This window comes from Salvelinus fontinalis, chromosome 8 (assembly GCF_029448725.1).
Source record: "Salvelinus fontinalis isolate EN_2023a chromosome 8, ASM2944872v1, whole genome shotgun sequence".
NCBI lineage: Eukaryota > Metazoa > Chordata > Actinopteri > Salmoniformes > Salmonidae > Salvelinus > Salvelinus fontinalis.
Window position 1 is genome coordinate 7,979,481 of NC_074672.1, and position 22,283 is coordinate 8,001,763.

Consider the following 22,283-nt stretch of genomic DNA (forward strand, 5'->3'; position numbering starts at 1 on the left):
ACTCTAGGATGTTGCAGATTCTTGCTATTCTGGTTTACGGTGTGTATTCTTTCCCAGAAATCCAGCATGTTTCTTGGCATATTATTGTGCGTTCTTTTTCACTTTCTAGTCTATTAGATGTATGGAGAAACTGGAAGTTATTTTGAAAGTGATACTGTAAGTTTACTCAGTTATGTATTGACAGGTTTAATACTGTAGTTAGGGCTTGGATGAAAATGGAATGGAGAAAATGTTTATAGAGAAACTGGAAGGTAATGACAGTTATTTTGAAAGTGATACTGAAAGTTAATTCAGGGTTGGATTGATAGGATCAACACTGTGGCTAGGGATGAGACGGAATGGAATTTGGATCACTTGAAGTCGACCCTGCTAATTACATACACACCACCAGGCTCCATGCTTTGTCTGCGCACACAAAACCTATTCACTTACTTATCTTGTTACGTCACTGACAGCAGCCACAGCTTCCTTTTAATCTTTGCACGCATGTGTGGTTATGAAACCAGGTAGGCCTATCATTATACAAGATAATCTTGATAATGCACATTATCCTCACAATACACAAATGTCTTAACCCACACAGTGACACAAACGACTACGCTCTTTCAATGGACTATTTCAGAAGCACAGATTTGATTCAAATACACCTGAGAGTCCTCACGACATGAACAATCGCTTGATATGCAATATTTTCTCTCAAGAGGATTTCTAGACATGCAAGAGTGATTCACCCACTCACTGAAGGTCATGTATATAACAATATACATACTTGTCAATAACCAACAATAAATTATTGTAAAATCTAATATTTTTTGCCTTGTCTTTAGTTTGCCCCTTGTTCATTAGTAGTAAAATATACATTTGTTTTACTAAGTAGGAAGAACATTATTTTTGACAAAATCTGGAAACCCCCAGTTACTATTGAAAACTAGGCCCGGGACGAAACTAGTATCGCAATATTTTTTACATGGAATAAATGAAAACACAGAGCAGACCATACCATTTGGTCTTTAAAAAATTCTAAGAGCATAGATTTTCATTCTTTTCATAAATGAATCTAGGGATATGCTCATTGGCAATTAGCCTTTTCTTTATCGCCTCTTTAATGTTAAGATGTTAAGATGGCGCCGACGAGCATGGCTGACGTTTCACATGCCCGTAACCAACTATGCTATTTTTAATTTTGTTTTGCGTTGTTTGTAACTTGTTTTTTTTACTTATTTTGTACATAATGTTGCTGCTACCGTCTCTTATGACCGAAAATAACTTTTCCAAATTAGACCTGGGATTACTCATCACGAACTGGAAGAAGCTTTTTCCTTAAACGAGTTCGACAAGAAAGATATACTGCTCTCCCGGGAACAGGCCCAGATTCCTGTCATTGCGTGAAGAAAAGACGCAGATCGGTCTGCCTTTTGAAAATCCGTAGGCGAATGAGTAAACTCCCACTGCCATAAATTCTACTTGCTAACATGCAATCATTGGAAAATAAAATTGATTACCTACGATTACGATTACCCTACGAACGGTGCATTAAGAACTGTAATATCTTATGTTTCACCGAGTCGTGGCTGAACGACGACACGGATACTATATAGCTGGAGGGATTTTCAATGCATCGGCAAAACAGAGAAATACCGTCTGGTAAGACGAGGGGTGAGGGTGTGTCTTTTGTCAATAACAGTTGGTGCGCAATGCATAATATTAAAGAAGTCTCATGGTATTGCTCGCCTGAGGTAGAGTACCTTATGATAAGCTGTAGACCATACTATCTACCAAGAGAGTGTCACACCCTGGCCTTAGTTATCTTTGTTTTCATTATTATTTTAGTTAGGTCAGGGTGTGACATGGGGAAGTTGGTGTGTTTTTTTACTGTCTAGGGTGTTTGTAGGTTTAATGGGGTAATGTCTGTTCTAGGTGTTTGTATGTCGATGGCTGCCTAGATTGGTTCTCAATTAGAGACAGCTGTGGTTTATTGTCTCTAATTGGGAGCCATATTTAAGGCAGCCATGGGCATCATGTGTTTTGTGGGTAATTGTCTATGTCTATGTTGAACGTAAGTAGTTTGTGTGTGCACTTGCGTTTGTAGCTTCACGGTCGTTTGTTGTTTTGGTTAGTTTGTGTATAGTGTTTTTTTCGTGTTTTTTCCCTCTCTTACAAAATAAAGAGATGTATTTTGCATACGCGGCGCCTTGGTCCACTGTCATTCAAGAAGACGACCGTGACAGAGAGTTCTCATCTGTATTATTCGTAGCCGTCTATTTTCCACCACAGGCCAATGCTGGCACTAAGACCACACTCAACCAACTCTATAAGGCCATAAGCAAACAACAAAATGCTCATCCAGAAGCGGCGCTCCTAGTGGCAGGCGACTTTAATGCAGGCAAACTTAAATCAGTTATACCAAAATTTTACCAGCATGTCACATGTGCAACCAGAGGGAAAAAATCTCTAGTCCACCTTTACTCCACACACAGAGATGCATACAAAGCTCTACCCCGCCCTCCATTTGGCAAATCTGACAATAATTCTATCCTCCTGATTCCTGCTCACAAGCAAAAACTAAAGCAGGAGGTATTAGTGACTCGCTCAATACGGAAGTGTTCAGATGACACAGACGCTACGCTACAGGACTGTTTTGCTAGCACAGACTGGAATATGTTCCGGGATTCATCCAATTGCATTGAGGAGTATACCACCTCAGTCATCGGCCTCATCAATAAGTGCATCGACAATATCGTCCCCACAGTGACAGTACGTACATATCCCAACCAGAAGCCATGGATTACAGGCAACATCCTCATCGAGCTAAAGGCTAGAGCTGCCGCTTTCAAGGAGCGGCACATTAATGCGGACGTTCATGAGAAATCCCGCTACGCCGTCAGACGAACCATCAAACAAGCAAAGCTCCAATACAGGTGTAACGACTTTCCTCTTCCTCTTTATCCGAAGAGGAGGAGCAGGGATTGAACCAAAATGCAGCTTCGTGATATGACATGATATTTATTTAAACAAGACGAAGACGAACACAAAAAACACTTGGAATGAATTACAAAACAATAAACGACGTAGACAGACCTGGACGACGAACTTACATGAAACACGAAGAACGCATGAACAGGAAAACTGACTACATAAAACGAACAAACAAACAAAACCGAAACAATCCCGTGTGGCATAACATACACAGACACTGACACAGGAGACAACCACCCACAACAATCAATGTGAAAACACCTACCTTAATATGGCTCTCAATCAGAGGAAATGAAAACCACCTGCCTCTAATTGAGAGCCATATCAGGTCCCCATAAACCAACATAGAAACCCAAAACATAGACTGCCCACCCAAACTCACGTCCTGACCAACTAACACATACAAAAACCAACAGAAAACAGGTCAGGAACGTGACAACAGGATTAAGATTGAATCCTACTACACCGGCTCTGACGCTCATCGGATGTGGCAGGGCTTGAAAACTTTTACGGACTACAAAGAGAAACCCAGACATGAGCTGCCCAGTGACGCAAGCCTACCATGATGAGCTAAATGCCTTTTTTTGCTCGCTTCGAGGCAAGCAACAGTGAACCATGCAAGAAAGCACCAGCTGTTCTGGTTGACTGTGTGATAACGCTCTCGGTAGCCGATGTGAGCAAGACCTTTAACAGGTCGACATTCACAAAGCCGAGGGGCCAGATGGATTACCAGGACGTGTACTCAAAGCATGCGCAGACCAACTGGCAAGTGTCTTCACTGACGTTTTCAACCTCTCCCTGACTAAGTCTGTAATACCTACATGTTTCAAGCAGACCACCATAGTCCCTGTGCCCAAGGAAGCGAAGGTAACTTGCCTAAATGATTACCGCCCCATAGCACTAACGTCGGTAGCCATGAAGTGCTTTGAAAGGCTGGTCATGGCTCACATCACAATCATCCTCCCAGATATCCTAGACCCACTCCAATTTGCATACCGCCCCAACAGATCCACAGATGACGCAATCTCAATCGCACTCCACACTGCCCTTTCCCACCTGGACAAAAGGAACACCTATGTGAGAATGCTATTCATTGACTACAGCTCAGTGTTCAACACCATAGTGCCCACGAAGCTCATCACTAAGCTAAGGACCCTGGGACTAAACACCTCCCTCTGCAACTGGACCCTGGACTTCCTGACGGGCCGCCCCCAGGTGGTAAGGGTAGGCAAAATTACGCCTGCCACGCTGATCCTCAACACTGGGGCCTCTCAGGGATGTGTACTTAGTCCCATCCTGTACAATCTGTTCAACCACGACTGCGTGGCCAAACACGACTCCAACACCATCATTAAGTTGGCTGACGACACAACGATGAGACAGCCTATATGGAGGAGGTCAGAGAACTGACAGTGTAGTGCCAGGACAAGAACCTCTCCCTCAATGTGAGCAAGACAAAGGAGCTGATTGTGGACTACAGGAAAAGGTGGGCCGAACAGGCCCCCATTAACATCAACGGGGCTGTAGTGGAGCGGGTCGAGAGTTTCAAGTTCCTTGGTGTCCACATCACCAATGATCTATCATTGTCCAAACACACCAAGACAGTCGTGAAGAGGGCACAACAAAACCTTTTCCCCCTCAGGAGACTGAAAAGATTTGGCATGGGTACCCAGATCCTCAAAAGGTTCTACAGCTGCAGCACTGAGAGCATCGTGACCGGTTGCATCACCGCGTGGTATGGCAACTGCTCGGCATCTGACCGTAAGGCGCTACAGAGGGTAGTGCATACGGCCCAGTACATCACTGGGGCCAAACTTCCTACAATCCAGGAACTATATAATAGGCTGTGTCAGAGGAAAGCCCATAAAATTGTCAGACTCCAGTCACCCAAGTCATAGACTGTTATCTCTGCTACCGCACAGGGCAAGTGGTACTGGAGCGCCAAGTCTAGGACCAAAAGACTCCTTAACAGCTTTTACCCCCAAGCCATAAGACTGCTGACAATTAATCAAATGGCCACCGGACTATTACATTAACCCCCCCCCCCCCTCCATTTGCTTTGTACACTGCTGCTACTCGCTGTTTATTATCTATGCACAGTCACTTCACCCCTACCTACATATACAAATGACCTCTAACCTGTACCCCCTCACACTGATTCGGTACCGGTTCCCCCTGTATATAGCCTCGTTATTGTTATGTTATTGTGTTACTTTTTCTTATTTTTTTACTTTAGTTTATTTGGTAAATATTTTCATAACTCTTCTTGAACTGCACTGTTGGTTAAGGGCTTGTAAGTAAGCATTTCACGGTAAGGTTTACCCTTGTTGTATTCGGCGCATGTGACAAATAAAGTTTGATTTGATGTAACGCTGTCATACAGTATTGCCTCCATCATGTGGGTAGTGTGTATTGTGTGTAACCTTAGATAGCTCAACAAGCATTTGTTTGCTTCATGCATGACAAAACCTCAGTTTATTCCCCGTGTCTGCATTAATGTAGTTTGGTTTCCCCTGTCCAGACGCTATTCTTGTTTTGTTATATGTCCGTTTATCCATTAAATCTTCACTCCCTGTACTTGTTTCTTGTCTCCCAGCGTCTGTTCTTACACACTCTCTCTGTTTTCTTCAATTGAATTACATGTAGCCTAATATTTAAACGCTTATCTAAAGTGTGTAGGGGGGAACAGTTGAAATGCACTAATTTGAAATATGTAGTTAGGCTATAAGGTATTATTGTAAGCCAATGCTCATCTATAAGGCATTTACTCAGTGATTTTCTTCTTTGTCTAAAATGTGTTCATTCATTCACATCTAGGAAGTAAAACATTTAAACGTCCGTAATAAACCATTCATAAGGCATTTATAAATTGTGTTTTCAGCACATAAATAACCAGTCTTTTTGCAGTCCCTAATCTAAAGTGAGTGCTATTTATACTTTATGAATACTTTATAAAGGTTTTGAGTGACCAGTGTAATTTCAACAACAACAAAAAGATGAGCATGCCATTGGTAGTCATTCCTGCTGTACCTGGCAAAAGAACAAGCACAGAACACAGGATGTTTAAGGAAATATATACACATGTATGAATAACTAGCTTACAAATGTGGGACAAGTGATTAATAAATGGTTAGCAAACGGTTTAGAAGTACCTTATAAGTGGTTTGTTATGGAAAGTGTTACTCTAGGATGTTGCAGATTCTTGCTATTCTGGTTAACGGTGTGTATTCTTTCCCAGAAATCCAGCATGTTTCTTGGCATATTATTGTGCGTTCTTTTTCACTTTCTAGTCTATTACGTTTATGGAGAAACCGGAAGGTACTGGAAGTTATTTTGAAAGTGATACTGTAAGTTTACTCAGTTATGTATTGACAGGTTTAATACTGTAGTTAGGGCTTGGATGGAAATGGAATGGAGAAAATGTTTATGGAGAAACTGGAAGGTAATGACAGTTTTTTTGAAAGTGATACTGAAAGTTAATTCAGGGTTGGATTGATAGGATCAACACTGTGGCTAGGGATGAGACGGAATGGAATTTGGATCACTTGAAGTCGACCCTGCTAATTACATACACATCACCAGTGTAAGGCCTGGGTGTCGGAGTGTGAAGGAAAAGCGCAGGAGCAGCAAGTGCAATTACAAATGTTCTTTAATGAACACGTAACAAAATAGGCCACCCTACTAACACACTGGGAGTCCACTATAAACTACCCCAGACATGGGGGAAAATGAGCACAGTCCAGAATAATGTGAAGCACGAAACCAACACCACACTTGCATACAAACAATCCCGCACAAAGAAACGTGCGTGCCGTCTGACTAAATAAGCCCAACTAATTACACCCTAATACAAAACAGGTGCACCCAATAAACACATAGGGAGGGGGAGAAAAGGATCAGTGGCAGCTAATAGGCCGGTGACAACTAACACCGAATGCCACCCAAACGGGAAGGAGAGCCTGCCTCGGTCGAAGTCGTGACAACCAGGCTCCATGCTTTGTCTGCCCACACAAAACCTATTCACTTACTTATCTTGTTACGTCACTGACAGCAGCCACTGCTGCCTTTTAATCTTTGCACGCATGTGTGGTTATGAAACCAGGTAGGCCTATCATTATACAAGATAATCTTGATAATGCACATTATCCTCACAATACACAAAAGTCTTAACCCACACAGTGACACAAACAGCTACGCTCTTTCAATGGACTATTTCAGAAGCACAGATTTGATTCAAATACACCTGAGAGTCCTCACGACATGAACAATCGCTTGATATGCAACATTTTCTCTCAAGAGGGTTTCTAGACATGCAAGAGTGATTCACCCACTCACTGAAGGTCATGTATATAACAATATACATACTTGTCAATAACCAACAATAAATTATTGTAAAATCTAATATTTGTTGCCTTGTCTTTAGTTTGCCCCTTGTTCATTAGTAGTAAAATATAAATTTGTTTTACTAAGTAGGAAGAACATTATTTTTGACAAAATCTGGAAACCCCCAGTTACTATTGAAAACTAGGCCCGGGACGAAACTAGTATCACAATATTTGTTACATGGAATAAATGAAAACACAGAGCAGACCATGCCATTTGGTCTTAAAAAATGCTAAGAGCACAGATCTTCATTCTTTTCATAAATGAATCTAGGGATATGCTCATTGGCAATTAGCCTTTTCTTTATCACCTCTTTAATGTTAAGATGTTAAGATGGCGCCGAAAAGCATGGCTGACGTTTCACATGCCCGTAACCAACTATGCCATTTTTAATTTTGTTTTGCGTTGTTTGTAACTTGTTTTTTTACTTATTTTGTACATAATGTTGCTGCTACCGTCTCTTATGACCGAAAATAACTTCTCCAAATCAGACCTGGGATTACTCATCACGAACTGGAAGAAGCTTACAAATTACCTATAACCTGTACACTGATTCGGTACCGGTACCCCCTGTACTTCTTAACAAGTTCTACCCCCAAGCCATAAGACTCCTGAACAGCTAATCAAATAGCTACCCAGACTATTTGCATTGCCCCCCTGCCTATTTTACGCTGCTGCTTCACTCTGTTTATTATCTATGCATAGTCACTTTAACTCTACATGTGCATATTACCTCAATTACCTCAACTAATCAGTGCCCCCGCACATTGACTCTGTACCTGTACCCCTGTATACATCCTCTGTATACATCCTCGCTATTGATATTTTATTGCTGCTCTTTAATTATTGGTTACATTAATTTTAAATGTTTTATTTTGTACTTATCTATTTTTTTACTTCACACATATTTTTCTTAAAACTGCATTGTTGGTTAAGGGCGTGTAAGTGCGCATTTCACTGTAAGGTCTACACCTTTTGTATTCGGCGCATGTGACAAATACAATTTGATTTGATTTGATTCTACGGAGATTGTGACAGCCGGTTAAATGGCATCCCTTGAGAAGGGTATATGTCAGGAGAAGTGCGTTTTTATCATAAGGAGATACATAATTGGAATACGGAGTACGAATGGAGTGAAAAAGTGAGACAGAGGAGGTCTAAGAGAGGGAGGAAGAGGGTGAGCTTGAGTCGGTTAAAAATGGCAGAAAAAATGAGAGTTTGTTAACGAAGAATGGTAGAAAGTGTAAGGAGAGTGAGCTGAAGACGAGGAGAAATGGAAGTGAATAAGGGTGAAGTATTGGATGTGGTAGGTGTGGTAAAGTTCTCGGAGCCCGAGGCTTGCATCGAGGGTCAGGATAAAGATGAGTCTGTGACAGTAGGAGTGAAGTTTTTGGAAAAAGTGGACCCTTGCCTTTTGGCTGATCTATTTGTGGTTTCAGGGTGGGTGAAAACAGAGTTGGGTGCTGTGGAATCAGTGAGGGTAACCAGAAGTGGTCTTGTGATAATTGTTTAGGTTTCTGCTGGTCAGAGGGAGAAGGTGCTCCAACAGAAGAAAAAGATTCACAGTGTTTGTGATTCTCGTCGTTCGATGCGACGCAGACAGGGTGGCATGAGTGGTGAAATAGAAGAGTCGTTGTCTGTTCTTTTGACTTTTGATGTTGAGTCTTTGACCAACAAGGTGTTGTTAGTGTAACGGATGTGAAATGGCTAGCTAGTTAGCGGGTACGCGCTAGTAGCATTTCAATCAGTTACGTCACTTGCTCTGAGACTTAAGTAGTGTTGCCCCTTGCTTTGCAAGGGCCGCGGCTTTTGTGGAGCGATGGGTAACGACTGTGCTTCGTGGGCGACCGTTGTTGATGTGTGCAGAGGGTCCCTGGTTCGCGCCCGTGTCGGGGCGAGGGGACGGTTTAAAGTTATACTGTTACATTGATGCTGTTGACCCGGATCACTGGTTGCTGCGGAAAAAGGAGGAGGTTGAAAGGGGGGTGAGTGTAACGGATGTGAAATGGCTAGCTAGTTAGCGGGTACGCGCTAGTAGCATTTCAATCAGTTACGTCACTTGCTCTGAGACTTAAGTAGTGTTGCCCCTTGCTTTGCAAGGGCCGTGGCTTTTGTGGAGCGATGGGTAACGCTGCTTCGTGGGTGACTGTTGTCGATGTGTGCAGAGGGTCCCTGGTTCGCGCCCGTGTCGGGGCGAGGGGACGGTTTAAAGTTATACTGTTACATTAGGATATATAAGTTATCCATGACAAGCTTTTGTGCCAAATACATTACGTTGTTACAGGTGTCAAGCTTACGGGCATGTAGCAGCAGTGTGTAGGAAGAAGGTTCCTAGGTGTGAGAAGTGTGCAGAAGGGCATGAGACAAAGGGATGTGTAGCATTGGGGAAAGTAGTGGTATGTGTTAATTGTAGGGGTGCCCATGGGGCCTGCGGATCAGAAATGTCCTGTGCGAGAGAGGCAGGTTGAGGTTTCCAGGGTTAGTGTAGTGCAGAAGTTGTCATATGCTGAGGCAGTGAAGAAAGTAGGGGAAGATGGGTCAAGGGGGATGGATCCTGAGAGGAGTGGTGTGAGAGTAGTAGATCTGTACCAGTACAGAGGGATATGCCAACAAGTGATATATGTTTCAGTAAGATTGGATTTTTAGCATGTATAGCAATGGTTATCAACTGTACTGCAGGGATGGAATGTAAGTTGCAAAAAATTGAGGTTGTGGTGGCTACTGCAGAGAGCTATTTGGGTGTGTGAGACTTGACATTAGAAGAGTTAGAGGTTGTGTTAAGTGCTGGTGTCCCATTCTTTTTTTTTAAGCAAAGTATAAGGGAGTTGTACTCCAGTCTAGTAGGTGGCAGCCAACCGCCGTTAAACCTCATCGAAGAAGAAGCTAACCGGCTAATGTTGGCTAGCTTGGGGTGCGTTTGGAAATTCAATCTGGAGTGCAAGCATCCACTCTAGGCGTTTGTAAATTCAGGGCGTTGTCAGATTGTCCTTCGTAAATTCAGAGCGTTTCGCTCTGGGCACTCCGGCCCAGTAGTAGGGTTGACCCGAGCGTTCTGGCCTCACAGTGGCAGTCAAGCACTCAAGCTAACTTGCTAGCAACTTCCAGACACAAATGACAGAACACCTCACTAATTTTGCTCGCCGAGCAGAGCTGGTTGGGTGTTTCATGTTATCCAGAGAGTTGGTGACTGTAACTGTGCTGCTGGCAACAATTTAATTACGCTTTTTTTTTGCGACGTTTACGACACTCAGACAAGATAGCCAGAGTGAATTTACTAACGCACCCAAAGTATCACTAAATCTGAGATACACTACTTTCTTTTGTCCATTTATTGATTTACTGCGCTACAGGAAATATGGTCCTCATGATTGATCACACACACACATTAGTTACACTTATCCATTATGTTACAGCACTTTTTGAAACGGTCAAGATTGTTTAAAATCTGCTAAATGGAAGAAAACCTATTCTCAACCTATATAAATTAATATTTTCTGCCAATTCGTAACTGTTTAATGACTCACCAATGATACTTTCAAAATACTTCTATTTCGTGAAGACGCAGTGTGAAATTAATTACTTCCGGGTTACGTTTCATTCGCACCGACACCTTCGGCAGCCTGCTTGTATTTCCCCTATTGTTGTTATGTGTTCTCTTGCAACATGACTTTAAAGTTCTCCCCCCAATAGGCATTTTTTGTAGAAAAGGTGTTGCATGTCACGAAGTAAGTATAACGTTTCTAATTGAATTGCTAGCCTGCTGGCTACTGGTACTCAACAGCTAGATAGCATAAATTGTTAGCTAGCTAGATTATCATTGCATTAGCTAAATGTGTTGCTAACTAGCAGCATTATTTGTGATAGCTTCCTAATTGACAATTTGCCATTTACTTTGAATGTTATATGGCTAGGTAACCTTAGCTAGCTACCTCTCTTGATTAATTTAGCTAACTAGCTAATTTAGTTAGCTAGGTAGACATATTCGCTAACTGAGGAACGCTCAACTCTTCTCCTAGCTATATCTGCTTTCGATATAAGAGAACGGAGTTCAGTGTTCTTCAGCTAATCGTTGTCATTATCACAGTTGAGCTCATGTCATGGTGTTTTTATAGCTAAGCATGATAGCTAACTTTTCTAGCCTAGCAAGTAAGTTAGCTGATGGATGCACATCCAGACCTAGTTATGCAACATGTTAATGATGGACACATGACACAGACACACATCTATTCATGAGCTTTTCTTGTGCCACAGACTCCTTAATAACTAGATGTTGACCAGTGGTTGCTGCCCACCCAGGCCAGTATGGACGAAGGATCCCTGGAGGCAGCCATCACGGCCTACAGCGCCCAGCTGCAGCAGGTGGAAAGTGCCCTGTTGGCCGGCCTGGACCCGTCGCAGCAGGCTGACCTGCTAAAACTGAAAGAAGACCTCTCTCAGCTGATAGAACTCACAGAAGGTAGCCTAGTGTCGGTCAAGAAGAGTCGGCTCCTAGCCACTCTCGAAGAGGACGACGGGCTCCAGTCGCTAGCCACAGGCACACCAGCTAACGGTGGCTTGGACAATGAGTTTGCTGCCTTCTACTCGGAAGTGGGGGAGGTTTCCGGAAGTAGCTCAGACATGAGAGAGAGGGAAGATGAGAGAGAGGAGGAGGATGATGGCGAGGTGGAGGGAGAGGGAGATGCGCTAAGTGGCACCAAAGTGCGAGCACCCTACCGCACCTCTTGGGGGACATTGGAGTACCACAATGCAATGATTGTGGGGACAGAGAGTTGTGACAGGAATGAGACCCAGGTTAGGGTGCTGTATGTCCATCCCACACAGAAGTCCATGAAGCCCTGCCCCTTCTTCCTGGAGGACAAGTGTCGCTTCGCAGACAACTGCAGGTATAGGGTTTTATTAAGGGGTGAACATTTAAATGAAATGGTGATCCTTAACGTTAAGAAAAATCTGAAACCAAATTCAAATCGAATTGCAGTTATCACAAAACATGTTATTTTCCATGTTATAGCCGAACTAGACGAAAACTAGGGAAATGTTATGGAATTTAAATAAAACCAGAGGGGAGAGTCAAACTTTAGGCTACTTCGGTGAATTTGCCAGATGTGCAAGACATCACATTTTTTTTCAGCCTGCCCCCTCCTCTCTTTCCCTTGCGCTGGCTCGCCTGGGCCTTGTTCATTACGCCGATTCTTTTGCAAAATGTTTCTTAAAACTCTAGTTTTAGTTGCAAACCGGAACGTTACGTTTTGCAACTGTTTGGACTAATGATTACACCCCTGCTCTTTCTCTTCACTAATGATGCGAGTGTGTTCAGTATTTGCTCTACTGCGTGTAGAATATCCTACTCTATTCACTGATGGTAGTCCCTGTTTTACCGAAGTTGCAAGACATTGCAAGCCCAGAAATTGAGATAGATGGGCGTAGTGCACTGTTCTGTCTGCCTGGTAGCCGACCTGCCCACACTGTGCCCCTCCCCTCTTACCGTCCCTCTCTATGAAAGATATGAGTGTTTGTTCTTGGAAGTACAGCAACTAATCAGTTTCCTCCATTCCAAAAATACTCAATCTAAGGAATCTTGACACTCAGAAATTATTTTGGAGTCTACACTCCACCACTACGTCGTCACTCATTAACAAGAAAGGCAAGCGACAGCAGCGAAGTCCTGAATGGCAATACTTTAAGAAGTAGAGTGAGAAGGAAATGCTAACTTTTAGCAGTAGAATTGAGGTACGGCAATACAGGTGCAATGCTTAACCATCTGAAAGGGATGCACCGTGAGACCTAAACTGTTGCTGGCAGTTTAGGTCTTCACATTAAATTGTATACATTTTTCTTATAGTTTTAACAGAGAACCTATCTATGATCTCACGCGGATGTCTTTTTACAGGGTCGGAAGGAAAGCAGAACACACATTTCCTTTGTAACTGATGAAGTAATAACATCTTCATTTTTGTCATTCAAATTATAACGTTACACCCTTATTTTTCCTCAACCCCCACTTGGTTTTACACTTGATTTTACTTGGCCTAAAATGTAAGTGTTGAGCTTTCATGCAATCTTTGTACCTTATTTTCAGTTCAATTGAAACCCTTTTCGACTACTCTCCCCAATGTTATTTTGCCTGGCTATGATACGCCGTCTCAGTAAGGACCCTTGTCTGACCCCTGTTCTGGTGCTGTAGGTTCTCCCATGGCGAGGTGGTGTATGTGTCAGAGCTCAGAGAGTTCCTGGAGTCGGACCTCACTAACCTTCAAGAGGGCTCCTCCTGCTTGGCCAGGCAAGACGATGGCATCTGGTACTCGGGCAAAATAACAGGTGTGTCACTGACTGTCCATCACCTACAGCAGGGGTACTCAACTACTATTTGAGAAGGTCCGGTCACACACTTTCTATGTGACAAATGTCTGGATGGATATTGTCATTTATCGGCGTAGGAACAAACACCCACCTTGCAACCTATGCAACCCCAAACTGTTCACACCCCTCTTGTTGGCCGAGAGAGAGTGTTGCAATTTTTTAAAGATAATTTCCCGCAATTCTACACATTTTGCCATGTCTTATGTGTGTTCATATCAATCAATCAATCAAATGTATTATAAAGCCCTTTTTGCATCCACATGTCACAAAGTACCTTATACAGAACCCAGCCTAAAACCCCAAAGAGCAAGCAATGCAGACGTAGTCACACGATGGCTAGGAAAAACTTCTCATAGCAGAGAGAGCGGGGGAGTGGACAACCACAGGTCTGGGACAAGGTAGCATTTGATGAACAGGTCAGGGTTCCATAGCTGGCAGAACAGCAGAAACTGGAGCAGCAGCACGACAAGGTATGATACCTGAGTGACTAAACAAAATCAATGGGGGCGCCCTGGGGGTCAAGGCTCCAGGCCATGATAACTACAACATTTACACTGAACACATTTTTTTTAACGCAATATGCAACAATTTTACTGAGTTACAGTTCATATAAGGAAATCAGTCAATTTACATAAATTAATTAGGCCCTAATCTATGGATTTCACATGACTGGGAATACAGATATGCATCTGTTGGTCAAAGATACCTTATAAAAGTAGGGGCGGAGATCAGAAAACAGTGTGACCACCATTTGCCTCGTGCAGCGTGACACATCTCCTTCTCATAGAGTTGATCAGGCTGTTGATTGTGAAATGTTGTCCCACTCCTCTTCCATGGTTGTGTGACGTTGCTGGATATTGGCGGGAACTGGAACGCACTGACGTACACGTCGATCCAGAGAATCCACACATATTCAATGGGTGACCATGGAAGAACTGGGCCATTTTCTTCTTTCAGGAATTGTGTACAGATCCTTACAACCTGGGGCCATGCTTGATCCCAAGCATACAGCTAAAGCAACATGATAATGGTGATGGCGGTGGATGAATGGCACAACAATGGGCCTCAGGATCTCATCACTATATCTCTGTGCATTGAAATTGCTATCGATAAAATGCAATTAGGTTCATTGTCCGTAGCATATGCCTGCCCATACCATAACCCCACCGCCACCATGGGGAACTCGGTAAACAACGTTGACATCAGCAAACCACTCGCCCACACGAAGCCATACACGCTGTCTGCCATCTGCCCCGTACAGTTGAAACCGGGATTCATCCATGAAGAGCACACTTCTCCAATGTGTCAGTGGCCATCGAAGGTGAGCATTTGTCCACTGAAGTTGGTTACGACGTTGCACTGCAGTCAAGTCAAGACCCTGCTTGGCCTCCTGAGGTCCTGACCTCTGTTGCACCCTCTACAGCCTTTGTGATTATAAATGACAAGCAGGGTCAAAATAATAAACGTTTGAACATCTTGAAGAACCATCTGGCCTTAATGTCCTGTACTCTTATCTTCCCCCAGCACAGCCAAAAGAGGACTGGCCACCCCTCAGAGCCTGGTTCCTCTCTAGGTTTCTTCCTAGGTTCCAGCCTTTTTTAGGGAGTTTTTCTTAGCCACTGTGCTTCTACAGCTGTGTTGCTTGCTCTTTTGGGTTTTAAGCTGGGTTCTGTACAGCACTTTGAGACCTGCTCAGGTAAAAAGGGCTTTCTAAATACATTTGATTCGATAAGTGGCCATACGGAAGCAACTCCTGAGAAAAAGACGCAGGGCTGGAGTTTGCAAAAAGGCACGTGAAAGACAGAGCACAAGGCAAAAGATTCTGTGGATAGATGAGACAAAAATGTAATTCTTTGGCCTGAATGCAAAGCGCTATGTCTGGAGAACGAAGCACAGCTCATCACCCATCTAGCACCATCCCTACCGTGAAGCATGGGCGCGGTAGCATCATGCTATAAGGATGCTTTTCATTGGCAGGGACTGCGAGACTAATGAGGAATAAGGGAACAATGAATAGAGCCAAGTACAAGCAAATCCTTGATGAGAACCTAATCCAGAGTGCAAACGACCTTAGACTGGGGTGAAGATGTACATTCCAACAGGACAATGATCCCAAGCATACAGCCAAAGCAACGCTGGAATGGCTTCAGAACCAGAATGTGTAAGTTCTTGAGTGGCCCAGCCAAAGCCCGGACTTGAATCCCATTGAAAACTTGTGGAAAGACTTGAATGCTGTTCACCGCCGCTCCCTGTCCAATTTAAGAGCTTAAGAAAATCTGCAAAGAAGAACGGGAGATCCCCAAATCCAGTTCTGCAAAGCTGATACAGACATGCCAAAAGCTGTAATGGCAGACAAAGGTGCTTCTAAAAAGTTTTGACTCGGGTGTGAATACTTATGTAAAGGAGATTTCTTTATTTCATTTTGAATGAATTTGCTAACATTTCATTTTTTTTTTTAAACACTCACTTTGTCATTATGGGGTAGTGTGTGTGTAGATAGGTGATCCTTTTTGAAATCAGGTTGTAATACAACAACTTAGAATAAGTCAAGGAGTATGAGTACTTTCTGAAGGCACTGTTTCTTATTTTGTAAGTCATGCCCAGCGATCTTGACCCTGTTCTGGGTCCAGATCCGGACTCTGGCCTGCCTTTTGAGTATGGCTGACTTACAGCATAACAAGCATTGCCTTTCTCAAACCCATTCAATTGCACCCAATTTACCCACTACTAGAGATGTAGCCTATTGGGTTCCGAATTAGTTACATCATGTTGGGTGTCATGTTAATCTTGTCTACTACAAAACATTGATGTCTGATCAGCTCAGATTACTGTGTTCCACTAACCAAGGTGATTGAAATGCTCTCGTCTGTCTGAGTAGACATCGACAATGATTTCTACACGGTGAAGTTTGACTCGGCCTCGCTGAAGAACGTCATGGTGGAGGCTGACGGAGTCATCCCACCGTTGAGAGAAGATGACCTGCCCTCCTGCTCTGACTCGGAGGATGATGACAACGAAGAGGGCGAAGCAGCGTTCCCCATAGGTAGGTACCTCTTTCAACGATGTGTAGACCATATACACTGAACAAAAATATATACGCAACTTGCAACAATTTCAAAGTTTTTACTGAGTAAAAGTTCATACAAGGAAATCAGTCAGTTTAAATACATTAATTAGACCCTAATCTATGGATTTCACATGACTGGGAATACAGATAATGCATTTGTTGGTCACAGATACATGGAAAAAAATGTAGGGGCGTGGATCAGCAAACCAATCAGTATCTGGTGTGACCACCATTCGCCTCATGCAGCGCGACACATCTCCTTCGCATAGAGTTGATCTGGCTGTTGATTGTGGAATGTTGTCCCACTCCTCTTCAATGTCTGTGTGAAGTTGCTGGATATGGAACTGGAACGCACTGTCGTACACGTCAATCCAGAGCGTCCCAAACATGCTCAATGGGTGATATGTCTGGTGATTATGCAGGCCATGGATGAACTGGGGCAATTTCAGCCTCCAGGAATTGTGTGGGGTGCTGATCTGGATGCTTGGTGAGAATTTGTCAGTGAGTGGATAAACTGCCTTTACCATCTGTGTTACTGATGAATGTGCAGTCACTGGAGAGTAAACTGGATGTGCTCCGTTTGAGACTGTCCTACTGACGGGACATTAAAAACAAATCTCGTATGTTTCAATGAGTCGTGGCTGTAATGAGGAAATGTATAATATACAGTTGGCTGGGTTTTCCGTGCATCGGAAAGACAGAACAGCAACCTCTGGTAAGACGAGGGGTGGTGCTCTTTGTCTATTTGTCAACAACAGCTAGTGTGCTCTAATATTAAAGAAGTCTCGCGGTTTTGCTCGCCTGAGGTAGAGTACCTCATGATAAGCTGTAGACCGCACTATTCACCAAGAGAATTTATCAATTTTTCGTATCTGTCTATTTGCCACCACAAACTGATGCTGGCACTAAGACCTCACTCAACGAGCCCTATAAGGCCATTAGCAAACGAGAATGCTCACCCAGACGCGCCGCTCCTAGTAGCCGGGGACTTTAATGCCTGAAAACTTCATCCGTTTTACCTAATTTCTTTCAGCATGTCACTTGCAAATAAGGGGGTTCTAAAAAAATATATATATATACCCCCTTTACTCCACTCACAGAGACTCGTACAAAGCTTTCTCTCGCCTCCCATTTGGCAAATCTGACCATAATTCTATCCTCCTGCTTACAAGCAAAAACTCCAGCAGGAAGTACAATTGACTCGCTCAATGCAGAAGTGGTCTGATGCTCAGTTCCAGTACTGGTTTGCTAGCACAGACTGTAATATATGTTCCGGGATTCATCCAATGGCATTGAGGAGTATACCACATCAGTCACCTGTTTCATCAATAAGTGCGGTGACCGTACGTACAGTTGAAGTCGGAAGTTTACATACACTTAGCCAAATACATTAAAAAAAATATTTAAAAAAAATCGCAATTCCTGACATTTAATCCTAGTAAAAATTCCCTGTCTTAGGTCAGTTAGGATCACCACTTTATTTTAAGAATGTGAAATGTCAGAATAATAGTGGAGTGATTTTTATTTCAGCTTTATCACATTTCCAGTGGGTCAGACGTTTACATACACTCAATATGTATTTGGTAGCATTGCCTTTAAATTGTTTAACTTGGGTCAAACATTTCGGGTAGCCTTCCACAAGCTTCCCACAATAAGTTGGGTGAATGTTGGCCCATTCCTCCTGACAGAGCTGGTGTAACTGAGTCAGGTTTGTAGGCCTCCTTGCTCGCACACGCTTTTTCAGTTCTGCCCACAAATGACTTGTCATGCACAAAGTAGATGTCCTAACCGATTTGCCAAAACTATAGTTTGTTAACAAGACATTTGTGGAGTGGTTGAAAAACAAGTTTTAATGACTCCAACCTAAGTGTATGTAAACTTCCAACTTTAACTGAATAGGTTAAGTGTATAGGGGTAAGGTGACTAGGCATCAGGATATATGATAAACAGAGTAGCAGCAGCGGATATGATGATTGTATGTGAGTGCTGGTGTAACGGAGTCAGGTTTGTAGGCTTTGTCTTGAGGATTTCCAGGTAATGGTATGCAGCTACCTTAAAGACATTGTTATGGGTCATTCTACCCCAGCATGGCCAGAAATAATTTGGGTTATAACAGATTGTTTTGGCAATTCTCACATAAGAACTTTTTTGGAAGGATGTTTAAAATGATGAAATGAAATTTTTTTGGGGGGGGGGGGGGGGGGTCATGATGAAAGTGTCAATTTTAGGCCCTTTTGAGAGCAGTGCACGCCCCCCTCATTGTATTCCAAGGTGGTGTTTGTATCATGTACGGTTAACGGATCAAAGAAATGGCCTAAAATAGCCACTTTCATCATGATTTTTTTATTTTTATGGTTTGATACAAATGTCAAAAGCATCCTTCACTCCAATGACGTTTTGATAAGACAATCTGAGATGGCAAAAATATTTTGGGGCATGCTGGCAATGCAATCGACCCTAATGTAGAAAGAGGATGTTATTGATTTGTAATTTACTTCCCAATTGAATCAATGTTTTTCCTTTCGCTCTAACCCCAAACATTAGTGGATAACATGAAACCTACTTACACAGTAACTTGGCTGAATGTTTCTTTGTACAGATGCCCTGCATGTAGCTAAACTATTTAGTTTGTCTTCTCATTGACCCTTCAGTTTTAACCCAAGAGGAGGATTGGGCGTCGTCGAGAAGTTCTTCTGCCTTTGGTGGCTGGGAGGCACACACAAGAGGCATAGGCTCCAAGCTCATGCTCAAAATGGGATATGAATATGGGAAAGGTAAACACAAGTGATTATCAGTCAACAAACATGGAGACAATGCAGATAAGTAATACTTTGCAGTAATACTGTAAAACACAATGTAATGAAAAATGTTGGCCTACTCTAAAATCAAATGCATATTGCCTTGTGGCACATATTTTCTGATGAATGAAATTGTCAATTTAAAAGGTTAGTTCACATTCAAGGATTAGTGAAACACTCTGGCACGTAGGTGCAGCAACAGTCTCCACTTCTGTCAGTCTCGGGTCATCTTCACCATGCTCCAGCTCTGCTGGTGTTGATGGAGCTCAGTCTTGTTCTCTGCAATGTTGTTTTGGGCCTCCCCCTCTTACGTCTGCCCTTAGATTTGTGAAATGTGTGGATTAGTAAAAGCAATGTCCCATACAACTCGTACTCTAAGTTTAAATTAATTTTACTGTGGTCATTTCAATTTGACACCCTAAAATCCACTTTAACACATCACACAAATAGCCATTGTTTTAGGCTTTCAGTTTAATTGCTTTTCGAGATACAAGCCACAATTTGCCGTTCCCAGCAAGCCCATAGTAGATGCGTCTGTGCCCAACAGGTCTGGGTAAAACGTCAGAGGGTCGGGTGGAGCCAGTGCTGGCGGTGGTCATGCCCAAAGGTAAATCTCTGGACCAGTGTGCTGAGCTCACTGCGAGGAAGACACAGAGCAAAGTGGCCAAAGGCAAAGATGGGCAGCAGGTGAGCCGCAATAAGAGAACAAGAAAGGCTCGTGCACGTAACACTGGTGGGTGCCACAACGTCTTTGACTTCCTGAACCGCAAGCTGGGCAACGGGGACACCAACCCTGAGGCAGGAGGCACTTGTGGCCCCCCTCCCTCACATACTCCATCGTCTCAAGGGGCCGGAGTGGAGGCTTACAAGGGGGGGAAGAGCACCAAGAGAAACCTGAACGTGAAGCTGTTCCAGGCGGCAGAGAGGGTGACCCAGACGGAGAGGGAGATCCAGAGACTCACAGAGTCCCTGAGCCGACGGACTGGGAGGTAAGGAAAGGAGGGACCCTGGGAACTCACCTCTAATATCATAAGATGGATGCCCAACAGCCATACAGGAGCACTTCACCGGCCATCAGATGGGAATGGCAGTGTACTGTAGTTGTTAAACAATGTTTCAACTCATGTCAATGATAGTTTGATCTTTGCTGACTAGAGATGGGTTTAAGATTTGCAGCAAATCACAAATATAGTAGGTCCCTATTCTCCCAATGCAGCCTCTCCCTCTCTTAGATCTCTTTAGTTTTCTTCCTCTGTAGCAACTTTGCTTCTGTAGATGCACTTCTATAGTGTATGTCTGTAAAGCAACTCCTCCCCATGTCTAAGTAGTTCTTATTAAATCACTGTTCCCCTCTGTGGCCCCACAGGGATTCTTCCATGGTGACTCACCTGGAAGAGAAGCTGTCTGCAGCCCGCAGCCTGCTGGTCCAGCAGAAGGCCCAGGAGCTCTCAGCCCAGAGGGAGAACAGGAAGGCTGACACTCACAAGAAAATGACAGAGTTTTGACCACACGGTCCTCCGGTGATTAGAACCCACAAACAATTATTGTCAACTGAGAGAGGTGCCTCCTTGAGTTTATTTCATCCATTTGACTCAAAAGACTTTGGATTATCTTAAGGCCTCTGGTTGTTGGACTTTGCCTTTTTTTGGAGTAGTCAACTGGCTCCATGCATGAGTTATTTCTGTTAATATTGGTCCGGTTTTTGTTTATGAAATGTTGACATGGATTGCAGTGGTGGAGATTTTAAGTGTGGGTCAGTTGCTGATGACCCTCTTGTTTTTAAAGGATGAGCCATGACACACTTGGATTAACTGTTTATCATGGATGAGACGGCTACATATAGGTGGATATGACAGATTTTGGTTTCAGGTCCATAATTCTCTTAGGTTGTTTTTCATGTTGGGGCAGCAGGTAGCCTAGTGGTTAGAGTGTTGGGCCAGTAACCGAAAGGTTGCTGGATCGGATCCCCGAGCTGACAAGGTAAAAATCTCTCGTTCTGCCCCTGAACAAGGCAGTTAACCCACTGTTCCTAGGCTGTCATTGTAAATAAGAATTTGTTCTTAACTGACTTGTCTAGTTAAATTTAAGTTTAAATAAAATAAAAAGTTCCGCCAATGTAATTAACCATTTTCTTATGTTATATAGTTTGGAGTGGACAGCTTTCATTAAATAAATGTTTTTATTATTTTACCAATGTTTTCAGAACTCACTGTACATTTTCCATTCTTTGTAAATATAAACCTCATGCACAACCTAAGCGTGATATAAAAAAAAAAAATGTATCCCAAGAAATGCTTGTTTTTATATTTGTTATTCTTATGGAACCTTTGACAGGTTTTGTCAGAAGAAATTTGAATTCTTTTGAACAGATGCGGGTGCCAGCTTTGATCTCTCGCCCACCTCAGATTTTTGACTGGCTTGGGGATTGAAATCTTGAGTTCAGAGACCTTTCGAGTGTTTTAAAGTGAAGCCCATCCCTTCACCCCCGCATCCTCTGTCATACTCAGCTTCTACCTACTGCCATTGTCTCTTTATTAAATAAGGAATTTGGAGTATTACTTTCCAGGCAATTGAAATCAATTCTTTGGGCCCTATTGAATTCACAAGACTGGGAATACAGATACCTTTTACAAAGTAGGGGTGTGGATCAGAAAATCAGCCAGTATCTGGTGTGTCCACGATTTGACAGCGCGACACATCTC

At 43.1% G+C, this 22,283-nt stretch overlaps 1 protein-coding gene across 1 annotated transcript; it reads left to right on the plus strand.

Moving 5' to 3' along the window:
* Nucleotides 1-10,930: 10,930 nt before the first annotated feature.
* On the plus strand, nucleotides 10,931-21,771 carry zgpat (zinc finger, CCCH-type with G patch domain). Its single transcript, XM_055930847.1, has 7 exons — nucleotides 10,931-11,084; nucleotides 11,611-12,242; nucleotides 13,541-13,674; nucleotides 16,595-16,759; nucleotides 19,435-19,557; nucleotides 20,129-20,570; nucleotides 20,948-21,771. The coding sequence occupies exons 2-7, from the start codon at nucleotides 11,662-11,664 to the stop codon at nucleotides 21,084-21,086; spliced, it is 1,584 nt and encodes a 527-aa protein (XP_055786822.1). The 5' UTR covers nucleotides 10,931-11,084; nucleotides 11,611-11,661; the 3' UTR covers nucleotides 21,087-21,771.
* Nucleotides 21,772-22,283: the final 512 nt, after the last annotated feature.

Excerpts from the sequence above, each read along its gene's own strand:
- zgpat (XM_055930847.1), top strand. The coding sequence starts at position 11,662 with ATGGACGAAGGATCCCTGGAGGCAGCCATCACGGCCTACAGCGCCCAG. Across the intron at positions 12,243-13,540 it reads CGCTTCGCAGACAACTGCAG|GTTCTCCCATGGCGAGGTGG; the intron begins GTATAGGGTTTT and ends CTGGTGCTGTAG. Across the intron at positions 13,675-16,594 it reads GTACTCGGGCAAAATAACAG|ACATCGACAATGATTTCTAC; the intron begins GTGTGTCACTGA and ends CTGTCTGAGTAG.